Below are 18,820 nucleotides of genomic sequence, written 5' to 3'. Positions count from 1 at the left end.
CCTTTTTAATTTAGCTTTTACTTAGCGTTTATTTATTTTATGCTTATTTATTCTATCCTGTTATTCTATTATTAATTTAGGATTTACCTAATATTTGTTTGATTTTATTCTTATTCATTTTTTAATCTTCTTATTCTATTTATATTGTATCCTGTTCTTATTTATTTTATCATTTTACCCTATATATATTGTATTGCGTCATATCTCCAGTGTTTCCTCGGAGGGCGCTCTCTGCACCGGGGCTGTTATTGACCGTGGCTGCTGGGTCTCTGGGGTCCTCTCAGCCTGGCTGGGGGGCTCCTTTGCCTCCCTCCTGCTGTGTGCCCAGCCTGGAGGCTGCGGTCTGTGACCGGCTCCCGGTGCAGACGGCTCCCTGTTATAGTGTTTCCTCACTTGGCTCATGCGAGCCCAGCCCAATTTTTACTCTTTAAGTGTGCGCGTGTGTGTATGTGTGTGTGGGTGGGGGGATATATGTGTATTGAGAGTGTGGGGAGTGAGTTGGAGGGTGGGGTGGGCTGCTTTTAACTATGTAAAGCACTTTGTGCTACATTTTCTCTGTATGAAAAGTGCTTTATAAATAAAGATTGATTGATTGATTGATTGATTTAAAAAAGTATATCGGTAAAGTTTCTATCGTTGGGGAAAATCGGAATTTTAAACTTGTGTCGCGGAACTGTTGTTGAGCTGTTTCATTCGGATGCATTTGACCGGTGCACGCAACATGGAGGACGGTGTGTAAACAGAAGCGATGGACGCGGCTTAAAGGTTCATTTTCAAAGAAACTCCGCTGCTCTCTGATCGCATGAAGCCGTGAAGGTGAAGGTGGAGGTGTTCGGGTAAGTAATATAAGGAAATGAATGGAGTCACTTTGGACGCTTTTATTCCCCCTGCCCCCCATTAAATATGATCAGAAAAGCTCGCAGAGAACAAGACGAGCCGCAGAATCTGCTCGGACGTTTTCTAATTTACTGTTTTATGAAACATGAAGAGTGAGTGACTGTGTTCCACACTTAAACTACAGAAGTGGAAGTGGGGAGGTTTTTTATGCTGCTGTAGTTCAGGGGGGACTGTACCTGTGCGAAACTGTCAGGTGACCTCCGCGTGTGCATCTCCTCTCAGGGTCTGACTGATCTGAAATCAGCGGGGTAACATGCTTCCTGTCCGGCAGCTCCTGCGGCTCCGGCCTGGGGTTGCTGTCAGCTGTGCCACTGGGCAGAGGATCCATAAACTGGCCTCGGTGCAGAAGGTCACATCACTTACCCCGAAGAAGTTGCGAAGTTTGCTGTACCCCTTCAGCGAGCTGGAGGCTTACCTGCACAGGTGCGTAAAACAGGGCTGGTTCTTAGTCATCAGTAGTGGAGATTTTGTGAACGTGAGCTGGCATCATCTGCTGGAGTTGCACTGATAACTGTGAAAGATAACATCATCAAGTTTATTTGTACAGCACCCATTACAACGAGTAGCACAAAATGCTTCACAGAAACATGTAAGACACAAAAAAATTAAACATTACGACAAATAAAACAGAAATTATGCCACTGTTCTCACAACTAATTTAATTTAATTTAAAATATTTATGTATGTGTAAGTTATGGAAAAATGTACAGATGAAACTAAATCTGTGTGAAAGTTTTCATGAATCAAAATGAAAACAAAGACAATCAAGGCAGCAATACATGTGAACTCACTTTAATTAAATAAAAATACCTGAATGTAAGACAATGATAAATAATAAAGCAATAAAAAGCACTCTGAGAGTGCAAGCCTCCAAAAATCGGAGGGTAACGTGTCAGTTCTTTACTTTAATTACACAAACATAATGTAGGTGTAGGTAATAGATAATGGGTACAAGCCTGTAAATAACTGCACATGAATAACTTTATCTTATTATATAATATTACACTGCAGCATATTTCTAACTAATGAGGCACCTCATTGGTATCATTTTGACAGACTTCATTTTTAGTAAGGTTTTTATTGTAAAAGATTTGGAGGAACTATTTTTACCGTTTAAAAAATATAAATGAGTTTGCCAGTGGCTTCTGTTTCAATCTGTAGCATGTAGCTGTTGATACAGACATTTTCTAATGAAATTGAACCATATTTGTATTTTCAGGTCTGTGGACCGGACACAGTTCCAGCTTTTTGATCCCACTTTGGAGGACATGATTGAGGCAGAGAAGCTCTTCCACTCTTCACCGTCTCATAAGATCGATTACTATATCTCTGCAGAAAGGATGGAGCACGCACCCGATCTCAAACAGCCAGAGGTCAGAGGACAGCATTGCTCAAAACATTGTACATAAATCATGGACATAACTTCTGGTGTTGGGAGTGCCGTAAACATGCATTCTTTCTAATGGCCAGCAGGATGCAACTCCTCAGCTTTTAAGATAAGATAAGATAAGATAACTCTTTATTGTCATTGCACAGTCATACATAGTACAGTAGTACTAAAAGAAGGTCGTGAGAGAATACGCCTACTCACTGAATCTGTGACCTCATAAAACACTTTTCTGATGAGACCATGGTCTTAGTTGCTAGTGACCTCCATCTCTTATATACAGTCTATGGCCTATATCTATATCGATCTACAAAGCTGGATAATGCCAATCTGTATATGTTACCATCGCCACAGTGAGACAGACAAGCTCAAAATCCATATCTTGATACTATCATGATACACTAACTTTCACAGACGCTCAGCTGACTCTTAACTGCTAAATAGAGTCTCTGAACTGGACCTCTGGACCACATTTGTGCTCTTGGAGCGTTTTGGAGCATTTTAATTCCATAGTTCTGACCAATAATATGGGTGTTGTGCACTTCATTTCACTAACAGACCATCCAAAAAGTCTGAGCTCCAGTTTTGGTGAGTGATTTTGTTTAGATGTTACTGAGCACTAATTAGCAGGTATCTGTGGATGCAGCATTAGCTGAAAACATAGCATTTGTTCCTCTTGTTTAAATATGACGCCACAGAAACAAGATATTGAGGACTGCAGTGCTGAGATCAACGGGAGTTCACAAATCAATCAGTGATGCCAGTTTAGCTGCGTCCATCATGAATTTCTTTAGCCTGTCATTAATAGTTAATGTAAGGTGATAATTACCCAACAGTACATTGCAGGTTTGTTTAATAGGTAAATACTTGATCAAAGTGGATTACAAAGGGAAGGGTTACGCATATTTCTGTTTGCTCTTAATGATATATTTAATGATAAAAGTGGGCTTTTTCCCCCCATGCATTTGTCATGACAACATGTCTTCTTTCAAACATGTTGATGCTTTGACTATAATTTTCCATTTCTTGTCACTACAATATAATTGTTTCCTTTCTGGTTTATAATTGCCATTTTTCTACTCTTACTGGGCACTCAAAGCACTTTCACAAAGTAAGCCACATTTACTGGACACAGCCTCTTTGCTAACAGAGTGAGGGTAGCAACATTTCTTGCTGGAAAAGGTTTGAGGTGGAAATTTTGCCTCAAAGTGACAATGAAATCAGCTCAGAAGATGAGTCGGGTTGGATTACTCTTCCTTGCAGAAAAGTGACTCAAAACCACAACTGAATGATAAAGTAAATGTTGTAGGTATGAGGAGCACAAACAACCATTTAAAAAAGGATTCTTGTGTAAAATATGATCACTTTACTCAGTTATTTCAGTGGTCACTTGAGGTTTAACGCAAAACACTTGTGCAGAATAATTTCCCTGACTCTGGGTCAGGTAGAATGGCTGTAAAGAAAGAGAATGTGGACTTTAAGTAGCTTATTCGTCCCTCCTCAACCCTAAATGGATGAAAAATGTAACCTAATGTCTCTTCATCCTCATGAATAATGAAGCAGAACTGAACATGGCTAATAAATCATCAGATTTATAACCTCATGGAGAAGAACGTTAAGCTCTGGCAGCGAGTGTTAACAGGACAGAGAAGTTCCGTTACCACTCGGCCTTCTCCAGAAGGCGAAGCGTTCAAAGCTCGATGACAGTGTCCACCTGGCAGGTGTGCCACATGGCTAAATGGCGCTAAAGGTGATATGGTGGCAACTGGAGCAGGAAAAAGATTCCAGGATAAAAATCGCAGAACTGTAAATTACAGCACACAAATCTGCAGCTGACTTCCTGTTGGTGTTTTCCAGGTGTGTTTTATCGGCAGGAGCAACGTGGGCAAGTCGTCTCTCATCAAAGCTCTGTTTTCTCTCACCCCTGAGGTGGAAGTCCGAGTCTCTAAAACTCCAGTGAGTAACTCGTCACTCCAGCTCCACACACTGTTTCCCTTTAAAGTGGTGAACAAACACAAACCTCAGTTATTTCTTTTATAAAATGCTGTGTTTACATTCACACCTGATTGTTGCTGATTTTCTGTTGTTCTTTGGCCGCTCTGGCTGTGAAAATGACTTAAAATGATCTGCTCTATACTATTAGATGGCTTTTTTTTTTTTAAATACTCTTAAAATTATGACCTTTTTTGGAAGTGGAAACTTCAAATTACACTTTGCATATTCAGTTTCTTTCTTACGGCGAGGGAGGAGATGTAAGAATTTCTGACCAACTCACTTAAACACAGACGAGGGTTAGCTTGTAGAAAAAAAATTTCTAAAAATAACATTTTTTTATACCTGCATCTAAGAAATGGAGCAAATTCTGGGAACTACTTCAGGTGGTACACATGAGTATGCCTCACTCAGTTTAACGCCTATTTAAGCTGCAAATTTCCCATCATTCCCTCTGCCATGACATAACGGGAGGTGATGAGTTTGGACCTTGGACAGGAAACTCTAATCTGCCTCTATTATAAATCAGTCATCTCAAACATTAGTTATCTTACTGAAAATGTATTAAAAAGATACTGATGTACTTTCAGTACCCTGCTATCATCAAAAATACTTCTCAGTTTGACAAAACTGAGCATAAAAGTTAAAAACATAAATTTTGCACTATAGAAAGTGTTGGTAATATGATGTGCACATTTTAATTGAATTTGTGTTGGTGTGGGGACCATTCAGTGTGTGTTCTGTAAATGTGTTACATGTAGAAAATAATAAAAGTCACTGTTTTACAAAGAGATTGGCTCAGAAGATGCACATTTGCCACAGGGATAAAAATAAGATAGAAACTGGCAGATAGAAACTTCACAATAAAAAGGCCCTGAGGTCATTTCCACCCTCATGGTCATCATCATTTTTTTTTTGTGGAGTTTGCATGCTCTCCCTGTGTTTGTGTTGGTTCTTTCCAGGTATTCCCGCTTCCTCCCACAGTCCAAAGACATGCAGTTAGTGAGCATTGGTTAATTGGTAACTCTAAACTTCCCATAGGTGTGAATGTTAGTGTAAAGGGTTGTCTGTCTCTATGTGTTAAGCCCTGCAACAGACTGGCGATCTGTTTAGGGTGTATATAAAACTGGGCATACACTGTGTGATTATTATTATTTATTTTATTTTTTTTTTTTGTCGTCAGTTGCGTTGTTTTGATCGTGATAATTTTGTGAAGCCACATCAAAAATCCTCAGATGAGTTTGCCAAAGTTCTACAAGTTCGCTTGTACCCAGATCACACACTGCACTGACATGCTACTCCATCTTTTCACTTCCATTTCTGTGTTTGCGTTATGAGGGTTGCAAACAATCGGCAAGAATCAGGATTTTTTCTGGTTATTTAAAACTTATCTGAAAATCAAAGTAAGAGTGGAAAAAATAACTAGACAAAAAATATCAATGGTTTTAATTTTACACATAATCAGCCTGATTATAGAGACTATGATGTCTACATGTTTGCATGTTTTCCCCATCTGGAACTTCTTACATGCTGCTCCTCCTTGTGATAAATAAAAAGACTGAAACTAATAAAAACTAAACATTGTAATTTAATGTTACAAAGTTGAAACACACTCACTGATGCTGCAATGACTGAGTTCATCAATATCTGGACATCATAAGCTTTGCCTGTGTCTTACCTTCAGGGTCACACAAAGAAGATGAACTTCTTCAGAGTGGGCAAAGCCTTCACCATCGTGGACATGCCAGGGTATGGACACAAGGCACCCAGAGATTTTGTGGATATGGTAGAGCCTTACCTCTACACACGGAAAAAGTAAGTGATGAAGAGCTGATGAAAGACTTGTTTGTGTTGTTTATTCATGATGTCTATGATGGAGCAATACTGAGGATTGCCTCTGACAGTTAGCCAAAGAAATCATGCTATGAAACTATCCTGAGGGGTTGAGGTAAGTAAGGAAAAGTTGTTTATTGCAGTGAAAAACCAGTTTGGCTAATGCTATCTGCTAATATAAGCCTGTTTAGTTTGCCTTGTAGTGATTGGTCATTGCTGTTGTGATGTTTTTGGCAACAAAGACATGTTCACAAAAATCAGCGCTTTTCTTTCCAAGCTCTTTAGAGTACCATGACCTGGATGACTGAGAACTTTCACAGACAATATATACAAAACTTAAAAGGTGGTTGACAACCAACATTTTAAAAAGGAAAATGTTTAACATTAGTAGTCTTAAGCTTTTAAATGCAGTCTCTTATATTAATTTGATCCTTCCCGCTTATTTAGGAGTTCCTAATAAGTATAAACTAACACTCAAACTAATAAAAACTAAATGGATGTTCACCAGGTCTCAGGTGACACATCTAGGTTTGCGGTGAGCTTAAATGTCACTCAGCGTTTGTGCTCCTGTCTTTCTGATGGTGAGCGACCGTGTCTTCCTGGTGCGAACCTGGTGTTCACTAAAAAACCTTGTGTAACATGTCTTCTTTCAGCCTCGTGAGGACCTTCCTGTTGGTCGATGGCAGCGTCGGTCTGCAGAAGGCTGATCTGATTGCCTTGGAGATGTGTGAGGAGACCCGATGTCCGTATGTGGTAGGACTCTGGCTTAATTTCAGTTTTGTAATCATCAGGATGATTTGGTGCGAAAAAAGTTTTTAAGATCTTGCGGTTTGTAGAACAAGTGAAGCCTGGTTAGTTGATTGAAAGTAACTAAATTTAATCAGCTTTCCATCCATCTTCATCCGAGGCCGGGTCGCAGGGGCAGCAGACTAAGCCGGCACACAATGCACCCGACCCCTATGGCGCCTCCTGCGGGAGGATGGGCCCATGTCTCCTCTTCGGGCTGTGCCCGGCCGGGCCCCTTAATCAGCTTTCATGTGGAATATTTTGTGGAATAAATGGTAAATGGTAAATAGCCTGTATTTGTATAGTGCTTTACTAGTCCCTAAGGACCCCAAAGCACTTTACACATCCAGTCATCCACCCATACACACACACACACTCACACACTGGTGATGGCAAGCCACATTGTAGCCACAGACACCCTGGGGCGCACTGACAGAGGCGAGGCTGCCGGACACTGGCGCCACCGGGCCCTCTGACCACCACCAGTAGGCAACGGGTGAAGTGTCTTGCCCAAGGACACAACGACCGAGACTGTCCAAGCCGGGGCTCGAACCGGCAACCTTCCAATTACAAGGCGAACTCCCAACTCTTGAGCCACGATCAAGAGGGGTCTTTGGGTTTGCGCTCTTTGGTGGAGTTGTTGAGCACTAACCAATCAATCAGCTTTATTCGCCACATGCAGGTTGCCCTGCAGTGGAATGGACCCACCCCCGACCTTACACACACAACACAGACATCACATGGGGATACAGGTCGGAGATCGGTAACATTACAGAAAACCACTGAAATGTACACTACAATGGGAAAGTACAAGAGGAAAAAAAGAGACCTCTACTCATGCTGGACTCCTATGGGAGGACAGCATGAGAACAGGAAACAAAAAAACTCCTCTGCACAGAAATCACATTGGTTGAGCAAACACAGCAGCCATCCTGCCACTGCGCCGCCACTCCAGCGTGGGTCCAGACCCGCCGTGTTCTCCAGGAGGAAACAAGCATCGAAGTGCCTCCCCCTCCGCCTTACATGTGGCTCATTCTTCTTCTCAGTCCTTCATCATTATGTCCACACTGAATTAATGCTGAACGTTCCCACTCAGCTATTTAAAAACTGGCCGTTAAAATGAAGCAGCCCCGCTCGCTGCGCACTCTGCGGTCAATTATTCATGCTCTGAGCTGATTAAACACTGCAACACATTAAGGCTGTGACAGCACAGTCGAAGACAGTTTCAAACTTAAAACTGATATTTCTGTGAAGTTGAAAAAGAAATGGGGAGTGTACACACTTTAAATATGATTACATGGAAGTAGTGGTTGCAAATGATCGGATTCTTTTAATGATTTACAAGGCAAAGGACAGACTTGTCAGTGAAGTTTATTGAGTGTCACATGGTAGTAGGTGGCAGGAGGTCTACGTTCTCTTGCCGATAGATTTTCTGTACAGCTTTTACAGTCAAGGCTGCACCCATTTTAGACTCACCGGGTTCCTCGTTCATTTCTTTGAACTGCAGGAGAACAACAACAAAGTGAATCCTTTAAAATGCTGATCAGGGAGTGCAGTGTTTTTAAGAGACCACCAGGTGTCAGAGCTAGTCTGCTTTGTTAGTTCAGGATGATAGAAGCAAGCATAAAGTGAAACATATCCTTGCTAAGGGAGGGTCCATGTAAGGTACCAGTATTTATATAGTGCTTTTCCAGTCTTACTGGGCACTCAATACAGTTTAGAATAAAAAACTATTCTAACCGTGCTTTCGTGCCATTCCAAGCACTGCAATTTGCCACTTTAAAAGTGCCGGTTAACCTAACGTGCATGCATTTGGCCTGTGTGAGGGTGTCTACATCCAAAGAAAAAAACCACAGGGACATTGGTCAGACTTCACTCCGAGACCACAAGCTGGATTTTAACCCAGGATCCTCTGGTTGAGAGGTGACAGTGCTAACACTTCTGCACTAGCTTAAAAGTTATCAGTGGATCAGGATCATCTGATTCATAACTTATTTATAACCTTGATCACAAAGAAAAGTTTGAAGCCTAATCTTAAAAGAAGAGAAATTAGAGACTGTTTCTGTGTCCTGAATCCAAACTGGGAGCTGGTTCCACAGCAGAGGGCCTTGTCTCCCATTTTAGTTTTAGAAACGATGTAAGTCAAGTAGGCCGACAGACTGAGATAAGTGGAATAATATGGCACAATTAAGTATTTAGAATATGATGGAGCCGGATTCTTCACAACTCTTAGCCCCGTTAGTATTCTTCTTGCAGTTTTGGATTTACTGAAGGCTTTTTGGGGGAGCCACGGGGACATCCTGTCTGTGCGCTTTTCTGAGAGTTGTACTTTATTGTTCAGATGGTGGTGACAAAGATCGACAAATGTGGGAGTGGCACTCTGCTGACAAATTTGCTGAACCTTCAGGATGTGGTAAAGACAGAGACGACGAGCTGCTTCCCTCAACCGTTTCTTATTAGGTAACTGTCTCACTTCCTCTCACAGACCAAGACTCACACAGTGGGTTTCTTAGTGATGAAAAAATATAAACAGAGCCCTCAATGAGTCTTCTTCCTTTGAAGCTTGAGTGATACTTCCTGGATTTCTATTGTTATATTAAACCTGACTCTGACACATATGTTTTCATTAATTATTGTTTTTGTTCAAACTCAGTGCCTGAAAGCTGATAGTTTTACAGTATAACAATACTTCACAGCATAATAAAATGTCTATATTTCTCCCTTTTTGTGTTCTTTGTGAAACAGCTCAATCCAGTTTGGGGGGATTTACCTGCTGAGATGCTTCATCGCTCATGTAACAGGCAGCATCAGGTTAAAGGAGACGTCACAGAGCTGAAAAGAGGCCGACTCGGTCTCGCTGAGAGGGGCAAACGGGCTTCTCTGCTACATTTCTTTAAAAACAACAACAACAACAACAACAACAACAACAACAACAACAACAACAACAACAACAACAACAACAACAAAACCTGATATCCAAAAAACTGCTTCAGAGGCTTTTATTTTCTAATAAAATGTGAAAGACTCTCTGGTTTGCTTATCTTCTTACTTTCTAGTTTGACAGACTGTCAAGTCCAGTTTCAGACACTTTACTGCTCTGAATTTGTGTTTTGTGTCTTTAGATTGGAACTATCAATATTAGGTTGAAAGAAATCTCAGTGCAAGTGAGGAAAGCCACTGTTAGGCTTAATGAAAATAAACATATAGAGATGATGACAATTATTGCCATGGTTATGAAAACCAACTTCACATCATCTAACCAAGTCAGGAACACTATTTAGGAGGTAGTAGGATCACTGTCAAGTTTCCTTCATGATTGCTGTAAACTCTGTTTATTTCTAATGTACAAACCACTGGTTACGCTCAATAATGGGAAGGAGAATTTACTGAAAATTTACTGAGGATATCGCTAGTACTTATGTAATTATTAGGGCTGAAAAATGCTAAAAACAATAATTAAAAAACAAATTTGCACCCACACCTACTGAGGGTCTGCGTCTCAGAAAATGATCATAGTATAAGGGTAATATTCTGCATACAGCTTCATTAAATATACTGAAGCTGTATGCAGAATATCAGAATTCTCAGGGTCAGATTGGAGGCGATTATTTTTTGATGAAATTATTTTTTTTTTTTTTACATTTATTCTTACATGATGCTGCCAGATGTCTCATTACAATCCCACTTCTCTGTACTGCAAGTGTTTTTATTCAGTTTGTTTTTAAAAATTATGTTTTGTCTTATCCAGAGAGTGTTGTCTAATGAGGTTGGCATGTAGACGGATACAAGGGGCGAATGTTTGACGGTGGGACTTAGAGTTTCCATGCTGCACCTTGAATGGGCTTTTGCATGGGAAGGCTTTGGGTTGCGTAAGGACAGATGACCGTTTTGGTTAAATATTGAGTGAACGCCATGTCACAGTTGGAATATCATCAAAACTGGAAACAGGTAATCCCCAAAGGGGGTGATAATGCCATAACTTTCACTATGGTCAAATTCTCAAAATTTGACCCTCAAAAATTCTTCAAACATTTAGACACAAAGTGGAGATTTAGATACATATAATGTCGTAAACCACATAAGCATGAAGTATTTGATTCAATAACATGGTGAAATAACAAGCAGCAAAAGGTTGATCATGTTAATGGTGTTTATTCAAGGGTGCAGAGGAGATTATTATTATTAAAGACAACAAATGAAATAACGAAAAGTAGAAGTGGAAAGAATTTGCGTTAACGGTAATAAAATCAAAAAAAAGAAATACTAACTAAAACTGTACTGAATGTTCACAAAACTAACTAAAATTAACTAGATTTATAGCAAAATGTGTTTGGTTGCATTGATGTGTGCGTGCCCTGCAATAGTGAAATTAAGGTAGTACGTTAGTCGAGTCGTCTGTGTTGCTGCTCCGTCCACGCGCAGAATCAGGTCAGGAAAAGTCGGGAGACAGCGCCAGAATAGAATTGAGGATGATTTTAATATGACTGTTTTGTAGACATAACAAGAGTCTTGTAGTGGAGAGGGACGTAATGTCCTCCTGAGACCCAGAGAATAAGAAAAAACAGGGAGAAAATATTTTCGTTTTTTCTTTTTTCTTTTTTTTTTCTTTTTTCTTTTAAATGAATCAGGTGTTATTAAAATAACAATCTCATAAGATGAAGATCAGGGACCAACCCAGAAGTCACTGACACTTCACTAGCTGTAAACTATTGGTTTAGGAATAAGTGATGGCACTGAACTTTCTATTTCACAAAAGTCAATTTATTTAGGATATCTGAGGAAGTACTGATTTTATTTGGAGACACAAAGGAACATTTGGCACTTCCCTCATCTCACATCTGTTTCATTGTTGTACCCAATCATTCTACAACTGAAAGGCCTTGGACTGCTAACCATTTCAGGCAAGTGGAGTGAACCATATTTTGCTTGACTCTCATCAGATTGGGGCTTCCTTTTATTGATCTTTGGAGAGAAGTCTTCATTACTGGTATTATTCAGGTCTTGTTCACAGGTTTGTCCCAGGATTCTCAGCCAAGAGGAGCTTAAACCCCAGATACTGTGAGTTCTTTTCACACATTGAGATCACTGATAACTCTCAGCAACGACGTGATCTCGTAGAAACAATTAGGTGTTATGGATTCAACTATAATTGCGACACTTATTTTTTTACTTTACTGGAAAAGATTTCTGCATTTTACCCATATTTTATTTTTAACTCAAAATCAAAATTCCAGATTCTACTACATGTTGGTTTTGCACCAGATAGGACGACAGATTTCAGGTGGCCCTGTGTCTTTCTCTATTACATCTGCCACTGCATCTCGATAATCTTCTCTGTGGCTTTTAGTGGGTCCTGACCCTCTCATATTTTGAAAAATCTATGTTTGAATCTCCCTTAATAATTGTGTTAAGAATTCTCTCCGCCTTTGTCAAAAGTTGGGTATTAGGAAAAAGTGAAATAAATATAAATATAAAGTCCCAATGTGTAGAGCACACATTAATAAATTAGTCATGTTCCCTGTGAAAGTAAATGAGCCTAATTCTTAAAGACCCCTGAAATTATTTACCAGATGTTTATTTTTTGAATAAAATAAAAATCTGAGTTTAACAAAACATTTTAAATGTAAATATCAAGCTTACCTTTCTCTCTTCCATAAAATGTGCTTGTGGGCACGCCAGCCATTTTGAAAAGGTGGGAAAAACAATTGGCAAGGCCACACCCCCACACATGTGACATAATTTTAAAGGTACTGTTGTCCTCTCTAAGAAACATCAGGACTTAGAGGAGTGGCAAGTAGAGTATGAGAGCTACAAGCAAAAAACTAAATGTGTACTACAGTGCGCAAAAATGAATTACTGGGTCATCAGGGGGTCTTGAGGGATATTTATAAAACAAAAAATCCCACAAACCTTAAAAGTGCACTTGAAAAGCTCACACAAGAAGGTTAACCTAGCTTACCTAGAAGACCTCATCAGGGGGAGCACGCTCCCCCTCGTTGAAGAGCTCACCCACTTAACTCGCATCCCAAGAAAATAGCTAACCCCAGATAAGGCAGCGTGATGTATCCCGAGATAACAGGACTGGGACATCTAAATAAAGGTGTGAAACAATCGCCTTCAAAAGGTTATCAATTGACTTCAACCAAAATTAGGAACACTCGGTGCGGCAAGAGTTAATAGTTATTAGTCTCAACACCCAAGGATAATTAGAAGAGCATGACTGATATGATGGAACTGAGATTTTGTTACACTTAACTTTTGCAAAACACAAATAGAACTAAATTGAAACTAAGGATTTTCAGAAAATAAAAACTAGACTAAACTAGCAAAGAATTGGTAAAAACTAATTACAACTGGCAAAAAAAATTGAAAATCTGGAGTCGAAACTAAATAAAAGATAAAACCTAATGAAAATGGCGAAGCGTTTAAAACTCTGGTGCAGAGATTGGCAAATCTGACCAGGAACGTTATAAAATGGATTGTCAGAACAGTCAGCGTTAAAGCCACTTTTGACAGTCCATACTAGGATGGCATTGGACATCTTGGGCAAAAAGGGGACACCTTCCTGTTCCTTTTTCTGGAGAATACACAGATCGTTGTTTGAAATCGGAGCAGAATAATCCCCTGATCTGTGTTACGACTGAAGGGTTGTCTAACCCCTAAGGTTGAAGAATTAAGAGCAGAGGATCACCCAACTGGACGACACTGGTAGCTGCAGCAATAGAATAAAGGTTAAGAGCTCTTCGGACAGAGGTTCTAGTCTACGTCTGAATGGTATAAGGGAACACCAAATAAAGCTGTGGGAGAACAGGGGAGTGTCATCTGGACCTGCTATCCTTGTAGTAATAGTTTGTCTTGCACCTGACTTGCGCAAACACAGAGGTCATCTTACATATGGTTTGCCCCTCAGGGGGACAAAGGACCTCAGGAGTGAGAAGAGATGAACCCGGCCACACTGGGCTACAGGGTGTTTGTGAGGTCATTATTCTAATGACCTCATCAGGGGGAATTGTAAAATTATGATATTATTTTATGCCATGTTATACCCCTAATTAAAGATTGTGAATTATTATGTAGTTTTAGTTTGCATTATTCTCCTGAATTAGAAGAAGCTGATAACTATTGCATTAGTTAAACTGATTTGCATTACATTAAATTGCTGACTTGTTGTGAATGAATGATATTGTTTTATGATGCATTATATTGCTGAGTTATAAGAAATACTGTTCGCAGAAGGTTATTGTCTAATTTGTCTGAGTAGAAGAGAACAGAGTGTGCTGGAGTTTTCTGCCCCATTTCAGCAGGAGCAGATAAACAGGGAGCCAAGGTCGTAGCTTAGGCGCTGTGTGAGAGAGAGCATGTGAATGTTTAGGCTTTTTATGATAAGGTGGAGGCACCAGAGGTTATAAAAGTTTGAGCAATGCTCCACCATTTTGAGATTTTGAGGCTGTCTGCATCAGTGTCCATCTCCCACGTGTGTGATCATTAAATCATCGTTTGACTCAACCCGGCCGGACCAGTGTTGTTATTGTGGTTTTTTCTCTTGTCTCCATCCCCAATATTTTGAACCTTAACACTTTCCAGTATAAAACTATGACTAAGACAATGTCATAACTATAGCCAACAATTGTGAAATACTTCTACATATACAATGTTAATGTCAGGAATTCACTGTTAATTCAAACATAATAAAAAAGGAACCTTATATAACGAGTTGAATGCATTATAATGAATTCTATCCATCACAGAACTTGGCTAAACTTTAATATAGCAAGTAAGTGATTATACAACACCATAAAACAGTGAGACTGGCAGCCATTAAGATAATCCTGGACATAAAAATTTTAAAGGTTTTCCAGTTTAAGCATAGGCCTAACCTCAGGCCTGTTTTTTCTGTTGATTAAAAAAAATAAAAACCTCTTAACTAAAAATAAAAATCTACATGGTTGAAAAAAGAAAACTCATGATGCCTTGATCTCTGTTATACCCTCTTACATTTACCTTTATTTTACCAGGACGTTCCACTGAGATTGAAATCTCTTTTACAAGGCTTGGCAGCTTTGCAAATTTAGATCGTTGGGGTTTAAAATGTCTAAATTTATTGCTGTGTTTCTATTCCTGAAGATTTTTATCTGTTCCTACTTTTACTCTGACACAGTGAGAAAAGGTGCAAGAACAGACCAATAACTGTTGAACATGTGAATAAAATTTGTTATATTGTTAAAAAAAAATCTAAAAGAATCAAACCTTCTCTCCTAATATCACCCCATTAGAGACCCCCCCTTGTTCTAAAGAAATTATTCAATGACTCATCTTCTAGCTGCTGATGTGATCTTGTCCTTTGGAAAACATACGTCTGAATTTAGAGAGAAGTGTTGCAAAAGCTCATCAAAATAACTTAAAAGAGTTATCCTATGCTCACAACAGGTTGCTGAAGTACTGATTACAAGGAGCTGTTTAAGAATGGGAATCATATCAGAGTCCGCAATCTGTTTTCATCAGAAAGCTGAAACTAATGAACTAATTTTGACAAAGATCAGAATGACAATTGCTCAGACTGGTTTGATTTGTATCCACAAGGCCACATGTAAAAATAATAATTAAAAAAAAATACAAATCTTCAGTTTTTAAATGCTGAAATCATAATATGACTGAAAAATTAATAACTATTACAGACAGACTGAACTATTTATTCCCCTTCTTTTTGAGAAAATAGATTATCATTCATTATAATGTGGGAATAGCCCATTGTTCCATTTCATTACGCAAGTTTGTACTCTGATAAAATCGAAACAGTAGTTTCGTCTAATTTGTTTTATGTAACATTTCTAAGATTAAATTAATTCTTTACAGTTAAACCAGTTAAAGTATCACAATAACACAATAACCGTGGGCCAAGGATTGAACTCTGTTTAAAGTAATTAAACAGAGAGGAAGACAGAAGTTCTTTTCTATCATGTGTTTGTTCTAAAAATCCAACAGTCCCAACACAGCACAGAAGTTTTTCTGAACCACACACCTACTACACAATCGAGCTCTGATCCAGTGTTACAAAACTGCTTTAAGCTTCATGAACAAATAAACAACTAACTTACAAAAAGCAAAACAACAACCAATACCCAGAAAGTTGGTTGTGTTCATCTGGACGTAGCATTTTCAGTGGGAGAAACACCGCCTCTCTGTGGCTTTCAAACCCCAAAACATGTTGCGTTAGAAATTGGCCCACCCCAAGGATCCGGTCCCCTGGCACATACAGAATAATATAGTGTGCACTGTTAAGTGCCAGGAGGCTTGCCATGATTTATACATTAGGGAAACCAAACAACCTCTGGCTAAACAGATAGCACAACACATCAGGGTAGGTCTCTGCAGTCTATTTACACCTACAGGCCAGTAGCCACTTTTTCAATGATGAGGATGTACACATCAGGACAGGGAGGAACGCTGGTTTGAGCAATATCTAAAGAATTGGGGAATGGCTGCAATCACAGCATTGTAAGATGGTAAAAGATGTACCATTAGGCCCCCTCCTTAATTCAGAGATGGTCTTTTCCCTTTTCATGTAAATGGTGCTAAAATCCATTTATCATTGGCCATTGACCAAAGGTTGTTGATCAATGGTCATGTCAGTTTGCATATTAATGATCAAGAAAGTGACCTCACAGTCCATTATTTACGGAAATCTGCTGTCTGCTGAGACATCACCTGGATGAGTAACAAAACGTTTCCTCCACTGAAAACACTACGGCCACATGAACAGAATCAACTTTTTGGAAATTCCTTATCTGGATGACTGAGACAACAACAAAATACTTTTGACTGGGAGGTTGAAGATGGCACAACTTGGTACAAATCCGTAAATCCATAAACTTTTCACAGGAACTACTATGCAAAAGACCAGGGCCATAAACTCAACGCAAACTCAACATCTGTTGAGCTAGTTGGCTTCTCCCCAAGCAAGATGAATTCTTATCACTCTTTTTTCTCTTTTTTAACAGTAGAGCAGTAACTACGGTGTGAATCCTATCAGATTAAATTGTTATCTGCAGACAGATTTGTGGATATATGACCCAACAAGCCTTCACACGCTCGTTCACATCAGGAGAGAAGCCATACTTAAAGTTTACTGCAGTCAGAACGAAGGACAAGTCAGATTGAGCAGAAAAGATAACAGCTGACCGAGATAAAGACTGATAAGACGCCCTCTGAAGACAAACTGTTTTACACTGCAGTGGATGACTATGATCCCCTTCCTCATAGCTGATCTGCACACATACCTTTACACTTTATGAGCCGTGAAAACTTTAAAGGTGCCCTATTAAAGTAGTAGGGCTAAAAAGCAGAAGAGATATTATGTATATTTACATACGCCCACTTTATACAAAAACTCATATTCAGCAACATCATTAGTCAACTATATGTTACAGTTTATTAAAACACTGGTGCGATCAAAAAAATCCTCCCTCACATGGTAACTTTTGGGCAATTTCAGTGGTTTACTGTAAGTGTTCTTTTTTCATGGAGGAATGATTGCACGTCATACATGTGTAATTAACTGAAAAAGTTAGTTTGATTTTAATTTGGGTTTTACCTAATCCACACAGGCTCAAAATTATACATACATGTTTGAGTATATACATATGCGATATAATATATAGATATGTATTTTATTAGGTTGTGTTGAAATTTATACAGTGTCTTTTATCTTGGCATGGCCGAGATCTATTAAATTTTTGTTAGTGATAGCCAAACCTTTTATTTTTTTCCACCAGTTACATTTAAAGTTTGAGCTTCAAAAGAAACGATTAAAGATTTAAATCTTTCAGCTGCTGATGTGATCTTGTCCTTTGGAAAACTAAAGCATAGATTAAGAGAGACGTTTTGTAAAAGCTCATCAACATAACTCTCTCACTAGATCCTGACAAAAAGTTGCTGAAGAAGTGATTACAAAGAGGGGTTTAAGAATGGGTATCATATCAGACTCCATAATCTGTTTTCATTAAAAAGTGGATATTAGAAACTACAACTGGCCAGCATAAAACAGATTTATTTGACAGCAATCACTAAATTGACCAATACTCAGAAAAATGGAAAAGTCCAAGGCACTCAATGATGGTCTAAGAATGAGAATTGAGCTGAGACTCACACAAGTTAGTAAGGTCTCTTGGAGCCATTCCTAGACAACTGACAACATTTTAAAAAACTAAAATAAAATAAAATGTAACTACAAGTTATATCAGACACTGCTTTGTTTTAATAATCAGTGTTTGCTTTGAAGACTCCCAAAAAGTTGATTCTACTCTGGACGTCCTCTTTTCAGTGGGAGAAATGTTTCGTCGCTAATCCAAGTGACTCTTTCAGTCTCAGCAGGTTTCCCCAAAATTATAAACAGTACGTTTGAATAATGACTGAACCCGCTGACAAATAATAGGCTGTGAGGCCAGTTTATCTCTATCAAGAAAAGGAGAAATTAGGTTTTGATTTCATTTGTTTGTTTGTTTCTCTCACTGAAAATTCTACGTCCAGATGAACAGATTAAACTTTTTGTGATTTCCTTACCGGATGATTGAGCATGCATGGAAACTTTGAAAACTGTTTACTCAGTTTTACTTTATGGGTTATTTTTCAGGGAGTCTCATAAAAATGTAACACATCAATAACAACTTCTCTCACTAGCAGTTGCACATTCAGTTTCTCCCTGCTATTTCCAAGAGCTTCCTTTAAAAACAATGGCTAACCGAAGTAAAGGTTTCATGCGTCATTGTATTTTTAATGACTTTAGTCATTAAACTCATTAAACTAAAGTGCCACCTGGAGCTTCACTTTTTGAACGACAGTACAATGACACTAGTCACTGGGTTCACCAGAGCATGCTGGTGATTTTGTACTCAGGTTTTTATCCACCTTATGAGCCCACCACTACAA

The 18,820-nt window shown here is 39.0% G+C and overlaps 1 protein-coding gene across 1 annotated transcript; it reads left to right on the top strand.

Annotated features, from left to right (window-relative positions):
- Positions 1-698: 698 nt before the first annotated feature.
- Positions 699-9,922, top strand: gtpbp8 (GTP binding protein 8). Its single transcript, XM_085434430.1, has 8 exons — positions 699-836; positions 1,120-1,320; positions 2,117-2,270; positions 4,142-4,240; positions 5,961-6,091; positions 6,763-6,862; positions 9,237-9,355; positions 9,641-9,922. Exons 2-8 carry the CDS (start codon positions 1,151-1,153, stop codon positions 9,729-9,731), a joined length of 864 nt encoding a protein of 287 aa, XP_085290556.1. The 5' UTR covers positions 699-836; positions 1,120-1,150; the 3' UTR covers positions 9,732-9,922.
- Positions 9,923-18,820: the final 8,898 nt, after the last annotated feature.

Source organism: Copadichromis virginalis, linkage group LG16 (genome assembly GCF_057382275.1).
Source record: "Copadichromis virginalis isolate Kocher_CV1m ecotype Utaka linkage group LG16, C_Virginalis_male_GT1.1, whole genome shotgun sequence".
Lineage (NCBI taxonomy): Eukaryota > Metazoa > Chordata > Actinopteri > Cichliformes > Cichlidae > Copadichromis > Copadichromis virginalis.
This window is presented reverse-complemented; position numbering and strand designations above follow the sequence as displayed.

Excerpts from the sequence above, each read along its gene's own strand:
- gtpbp8 (XM_085434430.1), top strand. The coding sequence starts at position 1,151 with ATGCTTCCTGTCCGGCAGCTCCTGCGGCTCCGGCCTGGGGTTGCTGTC. Across the intron at positions 1,321-2,116 it reads CTGGAGGCTTACCTGCACAG|GTCTGTGGACCGGACACAGT; the intron begins GTGCGTAAAACA and ends TTGTATTTTCAG. Across the intron at positions 9,356-9,640 it reads CCTCAACCGTTTCTTATTAG|CTCAATCCAGTTTGGGGGGA; the intron begins GTAACTGTCTCA and ends TTTGTGAAACAG.